At 36.8% G+C, this 21,474-nt stretch overlaps 1 protein-coding gene across 1 annotated transcript; it reads left to right on the top strand.

The window, feature by feature from the left end:
- Positions 1–1,021: 1,021 nt before the first annotated feature.
- Positions 1,022–20,235, top strand: LOC145213246 (uncharacterized). Its single transcript, XM_080081479.1, has 20 exons — positions 1,022–1,070; positions 1,393–7,527; positions 7,579–11,092; positions 11,165–12,798; positions 12,968–13,090; positions 13,265–13,427; positions 13,672–13,790; positions 13,858–13,947; positions 14,015–14,145; positions 15,664–15,819; positions 16,043–16,330; positions 16,589–16,807; positions 16,987–17,106; positions 17,813–17,950; positions 18,034–18,143; positions 18,205–18,412; positions 18,476–18,620; positions 18,801–18,964; positions 19,023–19,193; positions 19,339–20,235. Exons 1-20 carry the CDS (start codon positions 1,022–1,024, stop codon positions 19,558–19,560), a joined length of 13,899 nt encoding a protein of 4,632 aa, XP_079937605.1. The 3' UTR covers positions 19,561–20,235.
- Positions 20,236–21,474: the final 1,239 nt, after the last annotated feature.

Here is a 21,474-nt window from a genome sequence, read left to right as displayed (position 1 = left end):
TGCACAAATCATGTTTCTAACAGGAATGGGGGTTTTGTAGGCACCAGTATAATTTTATTAGTTGCAGAGTCAACTGAAATCAAAAACAATATATCTTTGTTTACAAGTAATAATCAATTAAAATAGTCAATTGTAGGATAAAAAACGTAACTGTGGACAGAATATTGTTGTGTATCTGTCTAAAACACTTAAAGATGTTTATCACTGGTGCCACTATTTTATTTAATGCAATAAAATAACATACAAACAAAAAAGTCATATTGCTCTAAAATATTATATCAAAAACACTTGTATGTCTTGTTTGAAGGAAATACTGAAGTTGTGACAATTGGTGAAACGACTTCACAAACATCTCCAGGTAAACAAAATGTATCAAATTAAAACTATTTGAGCTAAAAAAATAAGCAAACCAGGTTGAGTTTAGATTAAATAATATTCCAATTGATGCATTTACTCTAATATTTAATACATGAAAAGTTATGATCATACAGAATAATATTTTTGTTGTGTTCATAGATTTTGTGATTTTTTTCCACAGAAATGTATAGAACAACAGATTATATAACACAGAGTGTAAAAGGTGAGATTAATCATGATCTGTTTTAATAATTTCTTATTGTTTTCATTGATGCCCATATATTACTCTCTGTTTTAAAGTCGCAGAATTTACTGAAGGATCTGCCCAAACAGAAACAATGGGTAAACATATAACAATTATTGCAGTGTATTACTAGATTGCTTTTAAACCCCTTTTTGCAGAAATTACCCAATTTGTGACAATCGGTGAACCAGCGACTCAACAGTCTGCAGGTAAATAGTGTTTCTTGAGTTACCTATGCTTAAACACTATACAAAACAGGCATGTATTAGAACACTTAATCAAAATTTAAGTCTTGTTGCAAATACAAAAATGTAAATTTACAAACACTATTGTTTTCTAATGTCAAAGAAACCTATTTGCGCAGAACTTATTATAACTAGCCATGCACCAAGATCTTTTGAAATTGTGGGATTAGTATAAATGACCTACAGACAAGCAGAACCTTGCATCAAATTGAACAAAAACCAAAGTTGATTATGCAGATATGTTGCTTCAACTTCGCTTCTCAATCATTTCATTACAGTAGATCACGATAAAAAACTTCCTTTTTTTAATTTCAAAAACATGCAAAAGTAAGAATTCCAGATAATGATAAAAAGTGGCACTCACACTACTAATACTTGCAAAAAACATTAGTGCTTAATGAAACATAACAACTTTATCTACTTTTATTTTTTTGATATTTATGAAATATTTTAAAGTAAACTTACACATCAGACATTAAAATTGTATCTGTGATTATTCAGTTTACTAACAATGCAACATTAATGAAGAATATACTCTAAATGCAGTGAACTGTCATGGAAATGCTACTTGCAACAACACAGTTGGCAGTTTTGTGTGCACTTGCAATTCTGGATTTACTGGAAATGGAACAACTTGTGAAGATATTGATGAATGTCATCTGAATGAAGACAACTGCCATGGCAATGCAACTTGCAATAATACAGTTGGCAGTTTTGTATGCACTTGCAATTCTGGATTTACTGGAAATGGAACAACTTGTGGAGATATTGATGAATGTCTTTTGAATGAAGACAACTGCCATGGCAATGCAACTTGCAATAATACAGTTGGCAGTTTTGTATGCACTTGCAATTCTGGATTCACTGGAAATGGAACAACTTGTGAAGATATTGATGTATGTCATCTGAATGAAGACAACTGCCATGGCAATGCAACTTGCAATAATACAGTTGGCAGTTTTTTATGCACTTGTAATTCTGGATTTATTGGAAATGGAACAACGTGTGAAGATATTGATGAATGTCATCTGAATGAAGACAACTGCCATGGCAATGCAACTTGCAATAATACAGTTGGCAGTTTTGTATGCACTTGTAATTCTGGATTTACTGGAAATGGAACTACTTGTGAAGATATTGATGACTGTCATCTGAACGAAGACAACTGCCATGGCAATGCAACTTGCAATAATACAGTTGGCAGCTATGTATGCACTTGTAATTCTGGATTTACTGGAAATGGAACAACTTGTGAAGATATTGATGAATGTCATCTTAATGAAGACAACTGCCATGGCAATGCAACTTGCAACAACACAGTTGGCAGTTTTGTTTGCACTTGTAATTCTGGATTTACTGGAAATGGAACAACTTGTGAAGATATTGATGAATGTCATCTGAATGAAGACAACTGCCATGGCAATGCAACTTGCAACAACACAGTTGGCAGTTTTGTTTGCACTTGTAATTCTGGATTTACTGGAAATGGAACAACTTGTGAAGATATTGATCAATGTCGTTTAAATGAAGACAACTGCCACGGCAATGCAACTTGCAATAATACAGTTGGCAGTTTTGTATGCACTTGCAATTCTGGATTCACTGGAAATGGAACAACTTGTGAAGATATTGATGAATGTCATCTGAATGAAGACAACTGCCATGGCAATGCAACTTGCAATAATACAGTTGGCAGTTTTTTATGCACTTGCAATTCTGGATTTACTGGAAATGGAACTACTTGTGAAGATATTGATGAATGTCGTCTTAATGAAGACAACTGCCATGGCAATGCAACTTGCAACAACACAGTTGGCAGTTTTGTTTGCACTTGTAATTCTGGATTTACTGGAAATGGAACAACTTGTGAAGATATTGATGAATGTCATCTGAATGAAGACAACTGCCATGGCAATGCAACTTGCAATAATACAGTTGGCAGTTTTGTATGCACTTGCAATTCTGGATTTACTGGAAATGGAACAACTTGTGAAGATATTGATGAATGTCATCTGAATGAAGACAACTGCCATGGCAATGCAACTTGCAATAATACAGTTGGCAGTTATCTTTGCACTTGTAATTCTGGATTTACTGGAAATGGAACTACTTGTGAAGATATTGATGAATGTCATCTTAATGAAGACAACTGCCATGGCAATGCAACTTGCAATAATACAGTTGGCAGTTATCTTTGCACTTGCAATTCTGGATTTACTGGAAATGGAACAACTTGTGAAGATATTGATGAATGTCATCTGAATGAAGACAACTGCCATGGCAATGCAACTTGCAATAATACAGATGGCAGTTTTGTATGCACTTGCAATTCTGGATTTACTGGAAGTGGAACAACTTGTGAAGATATTGATGAATGTCATCTGAATGAAGAGAACTGCCATGGCAATGCAACTTGCAATAATACAGTTGGCAGTTTTGTATGCACTTGCAATTCTGGATTTACTGGTAATGGAACAACTTGTGAAGATATTGATGAATGTCATCGGAATGAAGACAACTGCCATGGCAATGCAACTTGCAATAATACAATTGGCAGCTATGTTTGCACTTGTAATTCTGGATTCACTGGAAATGGAACAACTTGTGAAGATATTGATGAATGTCATCTGAATAAAGACAACTGCCATGGCAATGCAACTTGCAATAATACAGTTGGCAGTTTTCTTTGCACTTGTAATTCTGGATTCACAGGAAATGGAACAACTTGTGAAGATATTGATGAATGTCATCTGAATAAAGACAACTGCCATGGCAATGCAACTTGCAATAATACAGTTGGCAGTTTTGTTTGCACTTGCAATTCTGGATTTACTGGAAATGGAAAAACTTGTGAAGATATTGATGAATGTCATCTGAATAAAGACAACTGTCATGGCAATGCAACTTGCAATAATACAGTTGGCAGTTTTGTTTGCATGTGTAATTCTGGATTTACTGGAAATGTAACAACTTGTGAAGATATTGATGAATGTCATATGAATAAAGACAACTGCCATGGCAATGCAACTTGCAATAATACAGTTGGCAGTTTTGTTTGCACTTGTAATTCTGGATTAACTGGAAACGGAACAACTTGTGAAGATATTGATGAATGTCATCTGAATGAAGACAACTGCCATGGCAATGCAACTTGCAATAATACAGTTGGCAGTTTTGTATGCACTTGCAATTCTGGATTTACTGGAAATGGAACTACTTGTGAAGATATTGATGAATGTCATCTGAATGAAGACAACTGCCATGGCAATGCAACTTGCAATAATACAGTTGGCAGTTTTGTTTGCACGTGTAATTCTGGATTTACTGGAAATGGAACAACTTGTGAAGATATTGATGAATGCAATCTGAATAAAGACAACTGCCATGGCAATGCAACTTGCAATAATACAGTTGGTAGTTTTGTTTGCATGTGTAATTCTGGATTTACTGGAAATGGAACTACTTGTGAAGATATTGATGAATGTCATCTGAATAAAGACAACTGCCATGGCAATGCAACTTGCAATAATACAGTTGGCAGTTTTGTTTGCATGTGTAATTCTGGATTTACTGGAAATGGAACTACTTGTGAAGATATTGATGAATGTCATCTGAATAAAGACAACTGCCATGGCAATGCAACTTGCAATAATACAGTTGGCAGTTTTGTTTGCACGTGTAATTCTGGATTTACTGGAAATGGAACAACTTGTGAAGATATTGATGAATGTCATCTGAATGAAGACAACTGCCATTGCAATGCAACTTGCAACAATACAGTTGGCAGTTTTGTTTGCACTTGTAATTCTGGATTTACTGGAAATGGAACAACTTGTGAAGATATTGATGAATGTCATCTGAATGAAGACAACTGCCATGACAATGCAGCTTGCAATAATACAGTTGGCAGTTTTGTATGCACTTGTAATTCTGGATTTACTGGAAATGGAACTACTTGTGAAGATATTGATGAATGTCATCTGAATGAAGACAACTGCCATGGCAATGCAACTTGCAATAATACAGTTGGCAGCTATGTTTGCACTTGTAATTCTGGATTCACTGGAAACAGAACAACTTGTGAAGATATTGATGAATGCCATCTGAATGAAGACAACTGCCATGGCAATGCAACTTGCAATAATACAGTTGGCAGTTTTGCATGCACTTGTAATTCTGGATTTACTGGAAATGGAACTACTTGTGAAGATATTGATGAATGTAATCTTAATGAAGACAACTGCCATGGCAATGCAACTTGCAACAATAGAGTTGGCAGTTATCTTTGCTCTTGTAATTCTGGATTTACTGGAAATGGAACAACTTGTGAAGATATTGATGAATGTCATCTGAATAAAGACAACTGCCATGCCAATGCAACTTGCAATAATACAGTTGGCAGTTATCTTTGCACTTGTAATTCTGGATTTACTGGAAATGGAACAACTTGTGAAGATATTGATGAATGTCATCTGAATGAAGACAACTGCCATGGCAATGCAGCTTGCAATAATACAGTTGGCAATTTTGTATGCACTTGCAATTCTGGATTTACTGGAAATGGAACTACTTGTGAAGATATTGATGAATGTCATCTGAATGAAGACAACTGCCATGGCAATGCAACTTGCAATAATACAGTTGGCAGCTATGTTTGCACTTGTAATTCTGGATTCACTGGAAATAGAACAACTTGTGAAGATATTGATCAATGCCATCTGAATGAAGAAAACTGTCATGGCAATGCAACTTGCAATAATACAGTTGGCAGTTTTGCATGCACTTGTAATTCTGGATTTACTGGAAATGGAACTACTTGTGAAGATATTGATGAATGTTATCTTAATGAAGACAACTGCCATGGCAATGCAACTTGCAACAATACAGTTGGCAGTTATCTTTGCACTTGTTATTCTGGATTTACTGGAAATGGAACAACTTGTGAAGATATTGATGAATGTCATCTGAATAAAGACAACTGCCATGCCAATGCAACTTGCAATAATACAGTTGGCAGTTATCTTTGCACTTGTAATTCTGGATTTACTGGAAATGGAACAACCTGTGAAGATATTGATGAATGTCATCTGAATAAAGACAACTGCCATGGCAATGCAACTTGCAATAATACAGTTGGCAGTTTTGTATGCACTTGCAATTCTGGATTTACTGGAAATGGAACAACTTGTGAAGATATTGATGAATGTCATCTGAATAAAGACAACTGTCACGTCAACGCAACTTGCAATAATACTGTTGGCAGTTTTGTATGCACTTGCAATTCTGGATTTACTGGAAATGGAACAACTTGTGAAGATATTGATGAATGTCATCTGAATAAAGACAACTGTCACGGCAACGCCACTTGCAATAATACAGTTGGCAGTTTTGCATGCACTTGCAATTCTGGATTTACTGGAAATGGAACAACCTGTGAAGATATTGATGAATGTCATCTGAATGAAGACAACTGCCATGGCAATGCAACTTGCAATAATACAGTTGGCAGTTTTGTTTGCACTTGTAATTCTGGATTTACTGGAAATGGAACAACTTGTGAAGATATTAATGAATGTCATCTGAATGAAGACAACTGCCATGGCAATGCAACTTGCAATAATACAGTTGGCAGTTTTGTATGCACTTGCAATTCTGGATTTACTGGAAATGGAACAACCTGTGAAGATATTGATGAATGTCATCTGAATGAAGACAACTGCCATGGCAATGCAACTTGCAATAATACAGTTGGCAGTTTTGTATGCACTTGCAATTCTGGATTTACTGGAAATGGAACAACTTGTGAAGATATTGATGAATGTCATCTGAATAAAGACAACTGTCATGGCAACGCAACTTGCAATAATACAGTTGGCAGTTTTGCATGCACTTGCAATTCTGGATTTACTGGAAATGGAACAACCTGTGAAGATATTGATGAATGTCATCTGAATGAAGACAACTGCCATGGCAATGCAACTTGCAATAATACAGTTGGCAGTTTTGTATGCACTTGCAATTCTGGATTTACTGGAAATGGAACTACTTGTGAAGATATTGATGAATGTCATCTGAATGAAGACAACTGCCATGGCAATGCAACTTGCAATAATACAGTTGGCAGTTTTGTTTGCACGTGTAATTCTGGATTTACTGGAAATGGAACAACTTGTGAAGATATTGATGAATGTCATATGAATAAAGACAACTGCCATGGCAATGCAACTTGCAATAATACAGTTGGTAGTTTTGTTTGCATGTGTAATTCTGGATTTACTGGAAATGGAACTACTTGTGAAGATATTGATGAATGTCATCTGAATAAAGACAACTGCCATGGCAATGCAACTTGCAATAATACAGTTGGCAGTTTTGTTTGCACGTGTAATTCTGGATTTACTGGAAATGGAACAACTTGTGAAGATATTGATGAATGTCATCTGAATGAAGACAACTGCCATTGCAATGCAACTTGCAACAATACAGTTGGCAGTTTTGTTTGCACTTGTAATTCTGGATTTACTGGAAATGGAACAACTTGTGAAGATATTGATGAATGTCATCTGAATGAAGACAACTGCCATGGCAATGCAGCTTGCAATAATACAGTTGGCAGTTTTGTATGCACTTGCAATTCTGGATTCACTGGAAATAGAACAACTTGTGAAGATATTGATGAATGTAATCTTAATAAAGACAACTGCCATGGCAATGCAACTTGCAACAATACAGTTGGCAGTTATCTTTGCTCTTGTAATTCTGGATTTACTGGAAATGGAACAACTTGTGAAGATATTGATGAATGTCATCTGAATAAAGACAACTGCCATGCCAATGCAACTTGCAATAATACAGTTGGCAGTTATCTTTGCACTTGTAATTCTGGATTCACTGGAAATGGAACAACTTGTGAAGATATTGATGAATGTCATCTGAATAAAGACAACTGCCATGGCAATGCAACTTGCAATAATACAGTTAACAGTTTTGTATGCACTTGTAATTCTGGATTTATTGGAAATGGAACAACTTGTGAAGATATTGATGAATGTCATCTGACTAAAGACAACTGTCATGGCAACGCAACTTGCAATAATACAGTTGGCAGTTTTGCATGCACTTGTAATTCTGGATTTACTGGAAATGGGACAACCTGTGAAGATATTGATGAATGTCATCTGAATGAAGACAACTGCCATGGCAATGCAACTTGCAATAATACAGTTGGCAGGTTTCTTTGCAATTGTAATTCTGGATTCACTGGAAATGGGACAACTTGCGAAGATGTTGATGAATGTCATATGCATGAAGACAACTGCCAAGGCAATGCAAATTGCAATAATACAGTTGGCAGTTATATTTGCACTTGTAATTCTGGATTTACTGGAAATGGAACAACTTGTGAAGATATTGATGAATGTCATCTGGATAAAGACAACTGTCATGGCAATGCAACTTGCAATAATACAGTGGGCAGTTTTGTATGCACTTGTAATTCTGGATTTACTGGAAATGGAACAACTTGTGAAGATATTGATGAATGTCATTTGGATAAAGACAACTGTCATGGCAATGCAACTTGCAATAATACAGTTGGCAGTTTTGTTTGCACTTGTAATTCTGGATTTACTGGAAATGGAACAACTTGTGAAGATATTGATGAATGTCATCTAGATAAAGACAACTGCCATGGCAATGCAACTTGCAACAATACAGTTGGCAGTTATCTTTGCACTTGTAATTCTGGATTTACTGGAAATGGAACAACTTGTGAAGATATTGATGAATGTCATCTGAATAAAGACAACTGCCATGCCAATGCAACTTGCAATAATACAGTTGGCAGTTATCTTTGCACTTGTAATTCTGGATTTACTGGAAATGGAACAACTTGTGAAGATATTGATGAATGTCATCTGAATGAAGACAACTGCCATGGCAATGCAACTTGCAATAATACAGTTAGCAGTTTTGTATGCACTTGTAATTCTGGATTTATTGGAAATGGAACAACTTGTGAAGATATTGATGAATGTCATCTGACTAAAGACAACTGTCATGGCAACGCAACTTGCAATAATACAGTTGGCAGTTTTGCATGCACTTGTAATTCTGGATTTACTGGAAATGGGACAACCTGTGAAGATATTGATGAATGTCATCTGAATGAATACAACTGCCATGGCAATGCAACTTGCAATAATACAGTTGGCAGGTTTCTTTGCAATTGTAATTCTGGATTCACTGGAAATGGGACAACTTGCGAAGATGTTGATGAATGTCATATGCATGAAGACAACTGCCAAGGCAATGCAACTTGCAACAATACAGTTGGCAGTTATCTTTGCACTTGTAATTCTGGATTTACTGGAAATGGAACAACTTGTGAAGATATTGATGAATGTCATCTGAATAAAGACAACTGCCATGCCAATGCAACTTGCAATAATACAGTTGGCAGTTATCTTTGCACTTGTAATTCTGGATTTACTGGAAATGGAACAACTTGTGAAGATATTGATGAATGTCATCTGAATAAAGACAACTGCCATGGCAATGCAACTTGCAATAATACAGTTAGCAGTTTTGTATGCACTTGTAATTCTGGATTTATTGGAAATGGAACAACTTGTGAAGATATTGATGAATGTCATCTGACTAAAGACAACTGTCATGGCAACGCAACTTGCAATAATACAGTTGGCAGTTTTGTTTGCACTTGTAATTCTGGATTTACTGGAAATGGAACAACTTGTGAAGATATTGATGAATGTCTTCTGAATGAAAACAACTGTCATGGCAATGCAACTTGCAATAATACAGTTGGCAGTTTTGTTTGCACTTGTAATTCTGGATTTACTGGAAATGGAACAACTTGTGAAGATATTGATGAATGTCATCTGAATAAAGACAACTGCCATGGCAATGCAACTTGCAATAATACAGTTGGCAGTTTTCTTTGCACTTGTAATTTTGGATTTACTGGAAACGGGTCAACTTGTGAAGATATTGATGAATGTCATATGAATAAAGACAACTGCCATGCCAATGCAACTTGCAATAATACAGTTGGCAGTTATGTTTGCACTTGCAATACTGGATTTACTGGAAATGGAACAACTTGTGAAGATATTGATGAATGTCATCTGAATAAAGACAACTGTCATGGCAATGCTATTTGCAATAATACAGTTGGCAGTTTTGTATGCTCTTGTAATTTTGGATTTACTGGAAATGGAACAACTTGTGAAGATATTGAAGAATGTCATCTGAATAAAGACAACTGCCATGGCAATGCAACTTGCAATAATACAGTTCGCAGTTTTGTATGCACTTGTAATTCTGGATTTACTGGAAATGGAACAACTTGTGAAGATATTGATGAATGTCATCTGAATAAAGACAACTGTCATGGCAATGCAACTTGCAATAATACAGTTGGCAGTTATGTTTGCACTTGTGATTCTGGATTTACTGGAAATGGAACAACTTGTGAAGAAATTGATGAATGTCATCTGAATAAAGACAACTGCCATGGCAATGCAACTTGCAATAATACAGTTGGTAGTTTTGTATGCACTTGTAATTCTGGATCTACTGGAAATGGAACTACTTGTGAAGATATTGATGAATGTCATCTGAATAAAGACAACTGTCATGGCAATGCAACTTGCAATAATACAGACGGCAGTTTTGTATGCACTTGTAATTCTGGATTTACTGGAAATGGAACAACTTGTGAAGATATTGATGAATGTCATCTGAATGAAAACAACTGTAATGGCAATGCAACTTGCAATAATGCAGACGGCAGTTTTGTATGCACTTGCAATTCTGGATTTACTGGAAATGGAACAACTTGTGAAGATATTGATGAATGTCATCTGAATAAAGACAACTGCCATGCCAATGCAACTTGCAATAATACAGTTGGCACTTATGTTTGCACTTGTGATTCTGGATTTACTGGAAATGGAACAACTTGTGAAGATATTGATGAATGTCATCTGAATAAAGACAACTGTCATGGCCATGCAACTTGCAATAATACAGATGGCAGTTATGTTTGCACTTGTGATTCTGGATTTATTGGAAATGGAACAACTTGTGAAGATATTGATGAATGTCATCTGAATAAAGACAACTGTCATGGCAATGCAACTTGCAATAATACAGACGGCAGTTTTGTATGCACTTGTAATTCTGGATTTACTGGAAATGGAACAACTTGTGTAGATATTGATGAATGTCATCTGAATGAAAACAACTGCCATGGCAATGCAACTTGCAATAATGCAGACGGCAGTTTTGTATGCACTTGTAATTCTGGATTTACTGGAAATGGAACAACTTGTGAAGATATTGATGAATGTCATCTGAATAAAGACAACTGCCATGCCAATGCAACTTGCAATAATACAGTTGGCACTTATGTTTGCACTTGTAATTCTGGATTTACTGGAAATGGAACAACTTGTGAAGATATTGATGAATGTCATCTGAATGAAAACAACTGTCATGGCAATGCAACTTGCAATAATGCAGACGGCAGTTTTGTATGCACTTGTAATTCTGGATTTACTGGAAATGGAACAACTTGTGAAGATATTGATGAATGTCATCTGAATAAAGACAACTGCCATGCCAATGCAACTTGCAATAATACAGTTGGCACTTATGTTTGCACTTGTGATTCTGGATTTACTGGAAATGGAACAACTTGTGAAGATATTGATGAATGTCATCTGAATAAAGACAACTGTCATGGCAATGCAACTTGCAATAATACAGACGGCAGTTTTGTATGCACTTGTAATTCTGGATTTACTGGAAATGGAACAACTTGTGAAGATATTGATGAATGTTTAACTGGTGAGAATAACTGTCACACCAAAGCCACTTGTGTTAATAGAGTTGGCAGTTTTGCATGTCAGTGTAATCCAGGTTTTACTGGTAGTGGAATGGTGTGCAGTGATTATGATGAATGCACAGGCTCACATAATTGCCACATTTCCTCTGAGTGTTCTAACACTGTTGGCAGTTTTTTATGCGTTTGTAAAACAGGATTTTCAGCAAATGGAACCCACTGCTTTGATATAGATGAATGTACATTTCGGATGCATTCATGTTCTCCCAATGCAGCTTGTAAAAACACAGTTGGTAGTTATATTTGCACTTGCAACCAAGGGTATAATGGAACCGGAAACACTTGTGTTGATGTTGATGAATGCAAAACTGGTGTGCACCAATGCGCAAAAACTAATGCTATGTGTACAAACACCGTTGGAAGTTACACCTGCAAGTGTGATAATCATTTCACTGGCAATGGAAAAACTTGCATTGATGTTAATGAATGTGTTGTCGGGCCAAACAACTGTCATGGAAATGCAGACTGTATTAACAGCCCTGGGACATTCAGTTGTAAGTGTAAGGCTGGTTTTCGGGGAAATGGAGTTAGTTGTACTGACATTGATGAATGTCTGGTTGCAGGAACTTGTCCTTCTCACACTAAATGCAGTAATATTCCAGGATCGTATCAGTGCCTTTGTACACCTGGCTATGTAAGTGATGGAAACCAGTGTGTTAACAAAAATGAGTGTCAGGATAATACTAACCAATGTCACGCACAAGCAACATGTGCTGATACATTTGGAACGTACACATGTTCTTGTAAAGTTGGATACATTGGAGATGGTAGGAATTGTGCAGATAGGAATGAGTGTAATGAAACCCCTTGCCATACAGACGCCACATGTACCAATACAGTAGGAAGCTTTCTATGTAAATGCAAGGATGGATATGTTGGCACTGGTACTGTATGCCAAGACATTGATGAATGCTCAATAAGAACAGACAACTGTCACACAACCTATGGTTTGTGCATGAACACGCCTGGCACTTTTGAATGTAAATGCAAAATTGGATTTGCTGGAAATGGAATAAAGTGTGAAGGTATGCAAATTGGGTTTACACTAATACATGTATATTATTTGCGCACTGTTTTGAAATGTATAGTAATGTACTGGCTGCTGTCAGGTATGTTATCTCAACAAGAATACTTTAAAAAAAAGTTAATAAACTTTATGTATTTAGACCTTGACATGACTATTTTTGGTAATAGATATTAATGAATGCAAAGAAAACACTGATGGATGCGATAAGAATGCAAAGTGTGCCAACTCAATTGGAAGTTACACATGTACCTGCAATATGGGATATGAAGGCAATGGAAAAATATGCAAAAGTAATTTATTAAAGCTGCTCAGTTGATCACTAAGAGTTTAGGCAAACTTGTGTCATATTTAATGAGGATTTTAAGTGCAAGTTACTTAACATCACACAATTGGCTTTTTAAAACAGAATTTGTATTTTAGCAAGCAAGTACAGTATTTACATTGATATTTGGTACAATTCCCAGGGTTGTATCTTCATGAATTTTCACAAAACTTCACATCAAACTCATTGGTTCAAAGTGATTTAAAGAACAAACTTCAGGAAAACCTACTTCAAGTATATACATTTAATAACAAAGATGTGAGAAGAATTTTTGTTCAGAACATATATTTTGGATCAATAGTGAGGTATGCGATACATGTGCATTATAATTTAAATCAAAGATGTCTCTTCATGGCTGTATATCAAAAAATTTGAATGGGAATAAATCTAAATCTAAAATTAGCGTCATTTTACCAGGTACAAAAATTATAAAAAACTTTACAACCTTACTATTTAATATATGTTATGTAATCATAGTTATCAATCTTGGTTAGCAGGTGGATTTACCTAGTGCAAGTCCGTAGCAGTGTTACCTTGCTTTTATCACAGATACTTGGTGCAGTTTTACAATGGTTATAAACAACCGTCAGTTTTTTTGGACACCTACCTCCAACATTACAAAATCCATAAAAATGCGGGACTTTTGCTGGTGGGAATTCCCCGAACTGGTATGCGAACATGAATCAATAGAAAACATAAAATCTGTTTTTGCTTGATATGCCAACTTTGTTCCAGCTTCGTGTCAAGGTCAAAAAGTGGGCGACTTCACCTTTCCCGAAGTCTCTGTGAATGCATTAGGTTCTTCTTTGGATGTTTGCCCCAAAGGTAACTCTCGAATGTTGCTGGTAAAGTTTTGTTGTCTCTGTGAAGTATTTCTCTATCTGATCTGTAGGATACTCACAAGCGTCTTTGCGCTGCGTTCCGACTCAAAGCTTCGGAGTAAATGGTGAACTTCACTCGACGCAATTCGATATCAACAGTCTGTCATCAGTAACATGCGAAGTAAAAATTGAAGAAATTAAGGTATAGGCCAACTGCTGTAATGAGTATATCTTGGTTATGTGTACCGGGGTAGTCTAATCCAGGGCTTCCCAAACTTTTTTGATCGCGACCCTTTTTAATCTCTTCAAATTTTTCGCGACCCTTCACGGATAATATGATAAACGGTGCGAAAAATACGTTTGTTGTATTTATTGAAACGACCAATTCAAACGAAAACTAACAACAACCTACCGGTACTCGGAGTCAACTTTTAGGTGCTTAAGCCTTACTTTCTGACATATAGTTTTGCAAATAGGCACTTGCCACAATTTCTCATTGTGGTTTGAACGTTTGCTGTGCGTCGAGAACATACCGTTCATAAAGGACGATTTACCGAATCGGCAAGTTTCACAACGATTTAGGTTTTAAGTAATTTGTTAGGGCGGAAAATAAATTTAAGTTTTAAATCATGTATTGTTGACGCCTAAACTGAGGTCACCTTGGCCCAAGTTTAGGCCGTTGCAGTTCTTTGCAAACGGATATTAAACACTGCTTAGAAATCGTAAATGTATTGCCTGTATTTCAAAACAATTGCAATCGTCGCGTTTCAACCGACGTCTGTTCGATCAATGGCGTCACTACAAACGCGTTTGCGCTTGGCTGAAAAAGTTTTAAAATCGACGTAACTTGAACAAAGACGCGATTTTGACGTTATACAAAGGTAAAGGCCGGGGGTGTGCGGCACCCTCGCACCCCCGTATTCTGCGCCAGTGTATGGAGTACTTTTTGCAAAAATTGGTACAGCTCTCTGCGACCCCTCAAGTTGGTTAAGCGACCCCTTCCGGGGTCGCGACCCCCAATTTGGGAAGCCCTGGTCTAATCCATTGCACCTTTACTGCAGCTTTTGTGGGGCCCGCGAACACTTTATGCAAGCAATCATAGAATGTATATATGAATTACATTAACTATTGTCAGACAAAGCTTAAAGTTGTCACGTAAAAGTTTTTTTTTCAAAACGGTCCCTTTGCCATTATTTCGAGGTCTCCTTTAGCTGGAGTGTGCATTTCAGAAAAACGAAAGTTAATTGCAGGATTTTAGCTAGTTATGCCAAATTGCGCATAATAATAATCCAAAGACAGCTTGTGACAAAAAGCATTACGATTGTGCGCGAACAATTGCATTTTTGATAGTTGTCATTTAATAAAGGATATTGTTTAGCAATGTAGACAGTCGATTCTCAGTTCTAATTTTAATTTACACTTATTCAGTGACATAAACTAACGCTAAAAAAGATAATAAAATTACTTCAACCGCTTCGCGGTCCCCCCAAAATTGTATCACCGACCCCTAAAGGACTGCGGTCCCCAGAAAACCGCTAAGTTAAATCAGTTTTGTTTTTTAAACTGGTTTGTATTCTGTTAGTTCCATCTCCAAACTGGTTTATATTCATTTCGGCGTCAGGTCACTTTTGGTTTGTGTTATCTCACAGTCAATTATGGTTTAGATTTATATTCTTCAAAAAAATTGCCCTAGCAACGCTGAGTGTTTAATACTGCACAGATCAACACGTCAGATGTTACGCAAGACAGCGTAGAAAAAGTTGCAAGCTCTCTTCAACTTGTTACATCAGGTTCGAATTTGAAAGAAAAGGAAGTACAGGAAACGCTGGAAGTTGTTGATTCAATTGCCGAGGCCGTTGAAGAAGGCAAAGTAGAGGTAATGTGCGTAATTTACGACACTGATTTGGATTTGCCAAAGGCGATTCGCTTGTTTTATCAAAAACATAGCTACTAGAGAATTTGTAAGTACAGAATACATCCTCGCAGACGCATCACCTATTGCTTATGTCATTATCACTGACGTGCAGTTACATTTTTAATTAAAGTAATTTTAAGTCCCGGTTTAGTGTTTCCAATTTACCAAACTTAACGTTTTGCAGGTGACGCAAAGTCTTTTGGTAAATATAGTCACGACCACGTCCCAACTCACAGGTTCGCTTGAAGCGGCTGCGCCGTCTCCTCCTGCTGATAGCAACAACAATAATAATAACAAGACTTCTAACAATCCTGCACCAACCACACCGACACCAGTAAAGAGAGACACAAGAAATGAGACCATTATAAAGCAAAAAATCGTGAAGTCTCTGAGCGCCCTGGCGCATAAAATTGTGTTGGAAAATACTACCAACCCTACGCTTGAAATTAAGACTGAATCCATCACAATTAAGGTATGATTGTCTTGTAAAACTGTTGTATCAATGGTCTTAGCTGGTAACACTTTATTCAATCATGTAAAAATGTAAAGGTTTGTCCTACGGAACAAACTTTGAAGATTTTGATCCAGAAGAAACGTGTCATAGAGTACTATAGACTAAAATATTGGATTGGCATTAAAATGTTAACTTGCCCAATGCATTATCACTAGATGTGTAGACCGAACTCTATTTTGTTGATGAGATTTTATATTGCTTTCTTGTTACATTTAGGTAACAGAGCAGGCTCCGGAGGCTGCTCCAGCCGATGTGTGGTTCGCACCAGAGGGAGACGTTGATCTTGAAGTAGAGAGCGTTGTCCCGGTGAACATTTCTGTCCCGAGCTCTGTCATATCGCAAGCGTGGGAGAACACAAATGGATCAAAGTTGAGAACAGTTTTCTTTCTCCACAAAGGCGATTCTCTATTCCCGTCGGAAATGGAAGTCGAATTTGTAAGACTTTGAAATGTAATTTTTAATCGCATAAAGAACAGTATTGCTAATGTACGGCACACAACATCATCATAAAAATTTTAGAATGGAAAATTCGTAATCGACTTTAAACTTGGTAATCGACTTTAATGGGAAGTTACACCAAAAAGGACCACTCATGTAAATAATGTTTTTGGCAGGTTATTACTGTGGAAGTCGGCGACGGACTGACACTAACCAACCTTGATCCACCAGTTTCGGTGGAACACGCAAATGAAAGAACTAAATACGGAATAAAAAACGGATCGCAAGGTTTAATGGTATAATTTTCAAATCACTGACGAAATCAAACCTAAAGTATTGCTGATTCATCTATAATTTATTTTCACATAAGTCAGACTGACTGTCACTTAACATTGTGTTTCATGTTGTCTACATATTTTTATAGGATGTCTCGTAAAAGGCTGGGCCAGGGTTGGGGAACCTTTTTGTATGCAAAGGCCTCCAAACAATTTATCAACACTCGTTAGGCCGCATAGACTATTTCAGGCCAATGACAGTGGTGTTTTACATTTTTGACTTGCAAAGTGGTCGTTTTGTTATTCCCTCGTAGTGTTGTAAGACTTAATGCCGAAGTTAAATAAAGTTCCTGACTTCATTTTCACCTTCACTAAAACATTCAGGATTTATTTAACCCAGAAACTCGCTTGTTTACAAATATCAATAATCTAAGACGCCTTGTGACATCACAGACGAGTTTAAGACATTCGATTATGCGCAAACAAGTAGTATTCGTTTGCAACAAAATTAATAGAACCTTGCGCTTTCGGTAGTTCTGTGGAAATCGCTGCGTGTAGCTCTATGGGACTAGTTTTTCTGCGCCTGGTGCAGTCAGTAGTATCAATAGCATTCTAAAAATGTATTTTGACGTCGAAGGCCGCACTTTGTGCCCCAAAAGACCGCATATGGCCTTTAGGCCGCAGGTTCCCCACCCCTGGGCTAGTCTATATGTCCATGTATTCTTAGGCGCAGAAAGTTCGTCAGCAATGTGCGTATTGGGATTTTGACGATCTGGATTGGAAAACGGATGGGTGTTGTCTTGATAATAGTGCTCATCCTCCGGTGTGTAAATGTAATCACCTGACCAACTTTGCACTGTTGGTTGTAAGTAACTGTTATGGACAGTTTCTTTACTTGTCTTCATACAGTACTATCTCCAAAATATTGTTTGTTTTCGTTCGTTTTAGTCGACTATCGAAGTGCCAGAGGACGTTGTTCTTTCAACTATAAGTGACATTGGATGTGGTCTGTCTTTATGTGGCTTTATTGCTACTGTCGTGTTACACGTACTTAACAGGCTAGTATTTCGTAACGCAATTTATTTTATACAGCGCAATAATTTCATTGTTTGTTTTTAGAGAACAATTAAAGAAAGTACCAAATCAGATTCAACTCCATGTCTGTGTCAACCTTCTTGTGGCCTATTTAGTGTTTTTGTTTGGTGTATCCGATGTCGACCATCCTGAAGCGTGCACAGCCGTCGCCTCACTCATGCAATACACTTTTCTTACAAGTTGGATGTGGATGGCGGTGTACAGCAACAAACTTTATACAGCTCTCGTCAAAGTAAGTAATAAGCTGATGTAGGTTGTGCTTTAACAGGATGGATACATTATGTTTGTTTGACAGGTATTTAACACTGCAACCAAAGACTACATGCGGAAAGCCTGTTTGTTTGCTTATGGGTTTCCATTGGTTGTTGTCGGGTTCAATCTTAGCCTTACGCTCTTGCATTTTGATATGCAACTTACCAATGAGGATGCATGTATACATGGTAGGTGGATAGCCACAGATAGAAATATATTTATGTTTGTGTTGGCCGCGTTAAGCTTCTTTGAGTGCCTTTACTTGAGTGAAGTTTATAGTTCCTGACTTTCTGAGCTGACCACTGTTTTTTGTGACTTTTTGTAAAAGTGCAGGTACAAATTCATCTTTTAGTTATATACTGTTTTAGATGATCCAGAATACCTGTCATCAACTTACCGTGCTGATAATATGTGCTGGTTGAGTGGTTACTCTCTTTACTTCGGATTTCTTCTTATCGTGGGATTAGTGTTGCTCAACAATATCATCATATTGGTCCTCGTCCTGAGAAAGGCAGTTTTTCAACGCCAAAAGGTAATAAAAAATCTTTTAAATAAATGCACATTTACAATCGCTATATTTGTGTTTTTAGATTCAGTCCACTGCTACTAAACACAGCAAAATGAACCAACTCATAATGGCTTGTTCACTATCACTGACTCTTGGTCTCACATGGATTTTCGGCTTTCTCATGCTTTTTTCAACAGACGTAGAATACAACCAAGTGATGAATTGGATATTTGCTTTATTAAACACCTTTCAGGTGGGTTGTTTGCAATTTCATTGTTTTCGTTATTGACGCATATTTATTTCTCTTAAGCTAAAAACAATATAACACAAACAAAACAAGTTGTGTAACCAGTTCGGCCATTTAGATAGGTCAACTAGACTTTTTTCCTATTGCTTAGGGAGTCTTTGTTTTCTACATTACTTGCGTAAAGAGGGAGGACATGTTTAAATTTTGGTGGCATCCAGTTAGAAACTTGTTCGGAGGTTTGAGAAATAGAGTAAAAGACGCAGCTGGATTTGAACCAACCTCCTACTCCATGTCAGCCGCCACGAGGTCCACTACCACCAAATCGACCAGCGCTCCGACTGTCAGTCCGAGTTATTCTGTTCATGAAGCTTAAAATAACTTGCGTTGTATGACACTATAAACTATTTGATTAAAACACAAATGCCTTGCACTAACGTTTCCCAGTCTTGATTAGATCCAAAACTAATTCTTCTGTTTCTAAGAACAAGTATGTTTTTGACTTTGTTTTGCAGTCTTATTGCCTTATGCCTTGTTTCTCCCTATATTTTTAAACTGTTATGTAACATTAAATTCATATTATCCTATCTTTTGTTGTTACGAAGACCTGTGCGAAACCGGATTGTATCCGCATATTGCCTATGTATGTTCCACAAGTGTAGTTGGTTTTGAATGCAACTGTTTTATTTACCACATATTTGTTTAGTCGCGCATATATTTCAAACTTGTAAAAAAATCTCCCGGCATCACGAAATTTTTGGACAACTGAAAAATCCAATAACAATTTTGCTTTTAACTATAAATATGCATAGCATTTGCCATTTATTACCCGTTTTATCATGAGTCAGAGATTATGCTTTTGGTACGAGGTTTGTGATGACACTATCAGTGACGTCAAGTCCGGTGTGGTAGTTACAACTTCGTTGGTTCTGTTATTCATTTACAGTAACAAGAAGAACATTAACATGACAGATTAGGTCTTATCCTTCACTCTTTGGATGTTTTTCATATTGTGCAAAAACGAAGGCTTAAGGCAAAAATTAGCGCATGGCAGGACGGTTTAAACTTGCTATCTTTTACCATTTGAAATAAAACTCTTCGGTAATAGTAAACATGAGTTGGTCCTTGTACGTATATGCAAAGCAGCGATAACCCCACGTACATATGACTCATATGATAGTAATCAAAACTGCGCCGGGGTCACAATTGTCGTTATGTCGAATCATACCGATCGCTCATAATAACAGGTTCCATCTTAAGCCATCACAACCAACAGACTGCATGACTAAATCTCTGTGAGCATATTTAAATTACTTACCAGTGTTGCAACAGGTGATATCATACTGGGTTACGGGTACGCATTACCTGATTAATCGTTGGTTGTCGTCTCATTCTGCAAGCTGAAAAGATTTATTTAAAGTAACAAATAAGCCTACTATACAGCGCCAATGCATGCAATGTGTTTCTAATAAGACCTTATAACTTACCTTTACTGTAATTTGTAAGCTACCATAATAAAGTCGCTACAAGAGCGGTGCCATCTCTAGGAAGAACAACTGGCTGATAAGAAGTTGTTTGATTTGTACAAACCACAAACAAACTCAACTTTAATTCAAATGTTTATCAGTGATTTTGCTTAATTGATTAGTGCAAACCAAAATTAACATGACAAATGCGGTTTCACAGCTTGTATCATGTTACTTTAGGCCAACAGTTCATAATTTAGTTGTCACTTTCATAACATAACTAACATAACACCATATCAATGATATATGTCATATCAATGATATATGTCAATGACATTACAGTCGTCAGGTTGGAGACCAAAAAATGTTGTTGTTTCCCATGGCAAGTTCGTTAGAGAACAGCTCCATAAGAAACGATATGATTCAACCAACTTCGGTGTTTCCCTGAAAACAACGGTAATACGTGGCAGCTGCTAGTATGATATGGAAAGTCATCCGTTTAAAGACTAGATTGACTCATGCATACTTACTCATCAGAAAACTGTATCGGTGATGAAGTGTAATACATGGCTTAATACATACACAAGAACCTTGGGCGAGAAATGTTTTACTGACCTGCACCAAGACAAGGAAAACAAGCGATATGTGGCCTATATGGAGTTTGGGATTTATTTTTTTATTCATGCAAATCAGTACGGCTGAAGGTATAATATTTTTTAGATTTTGTATGTGAGGAAATGTATCAACTCTGACAAAGTGTTTGTGCAGCGAGTCCGAGGATGATGGTCTGTTTATAACTTTAGACTAATTGTTATTGCCTGGAT

The sequence above is a fragment of the Phallusia mammillata genome, chromosome 2, assembly GCF_965637545.1.
Source record: "Phallusia mammillata chromosome 2, kaPhaMamm4.hap1.1, whole genome shotgun sequence".
Taxonomy (NCBI): domain Eukaryota; kingdom Metazoa; phylum Chordata; class Ascidiacea; order Phlebobranchia; family Ascidiidae; genus Phallusia; species Phallusia mammillata.
This window is presented reverse-complemented; position numbering and strand designations above follow the sequence as displayed.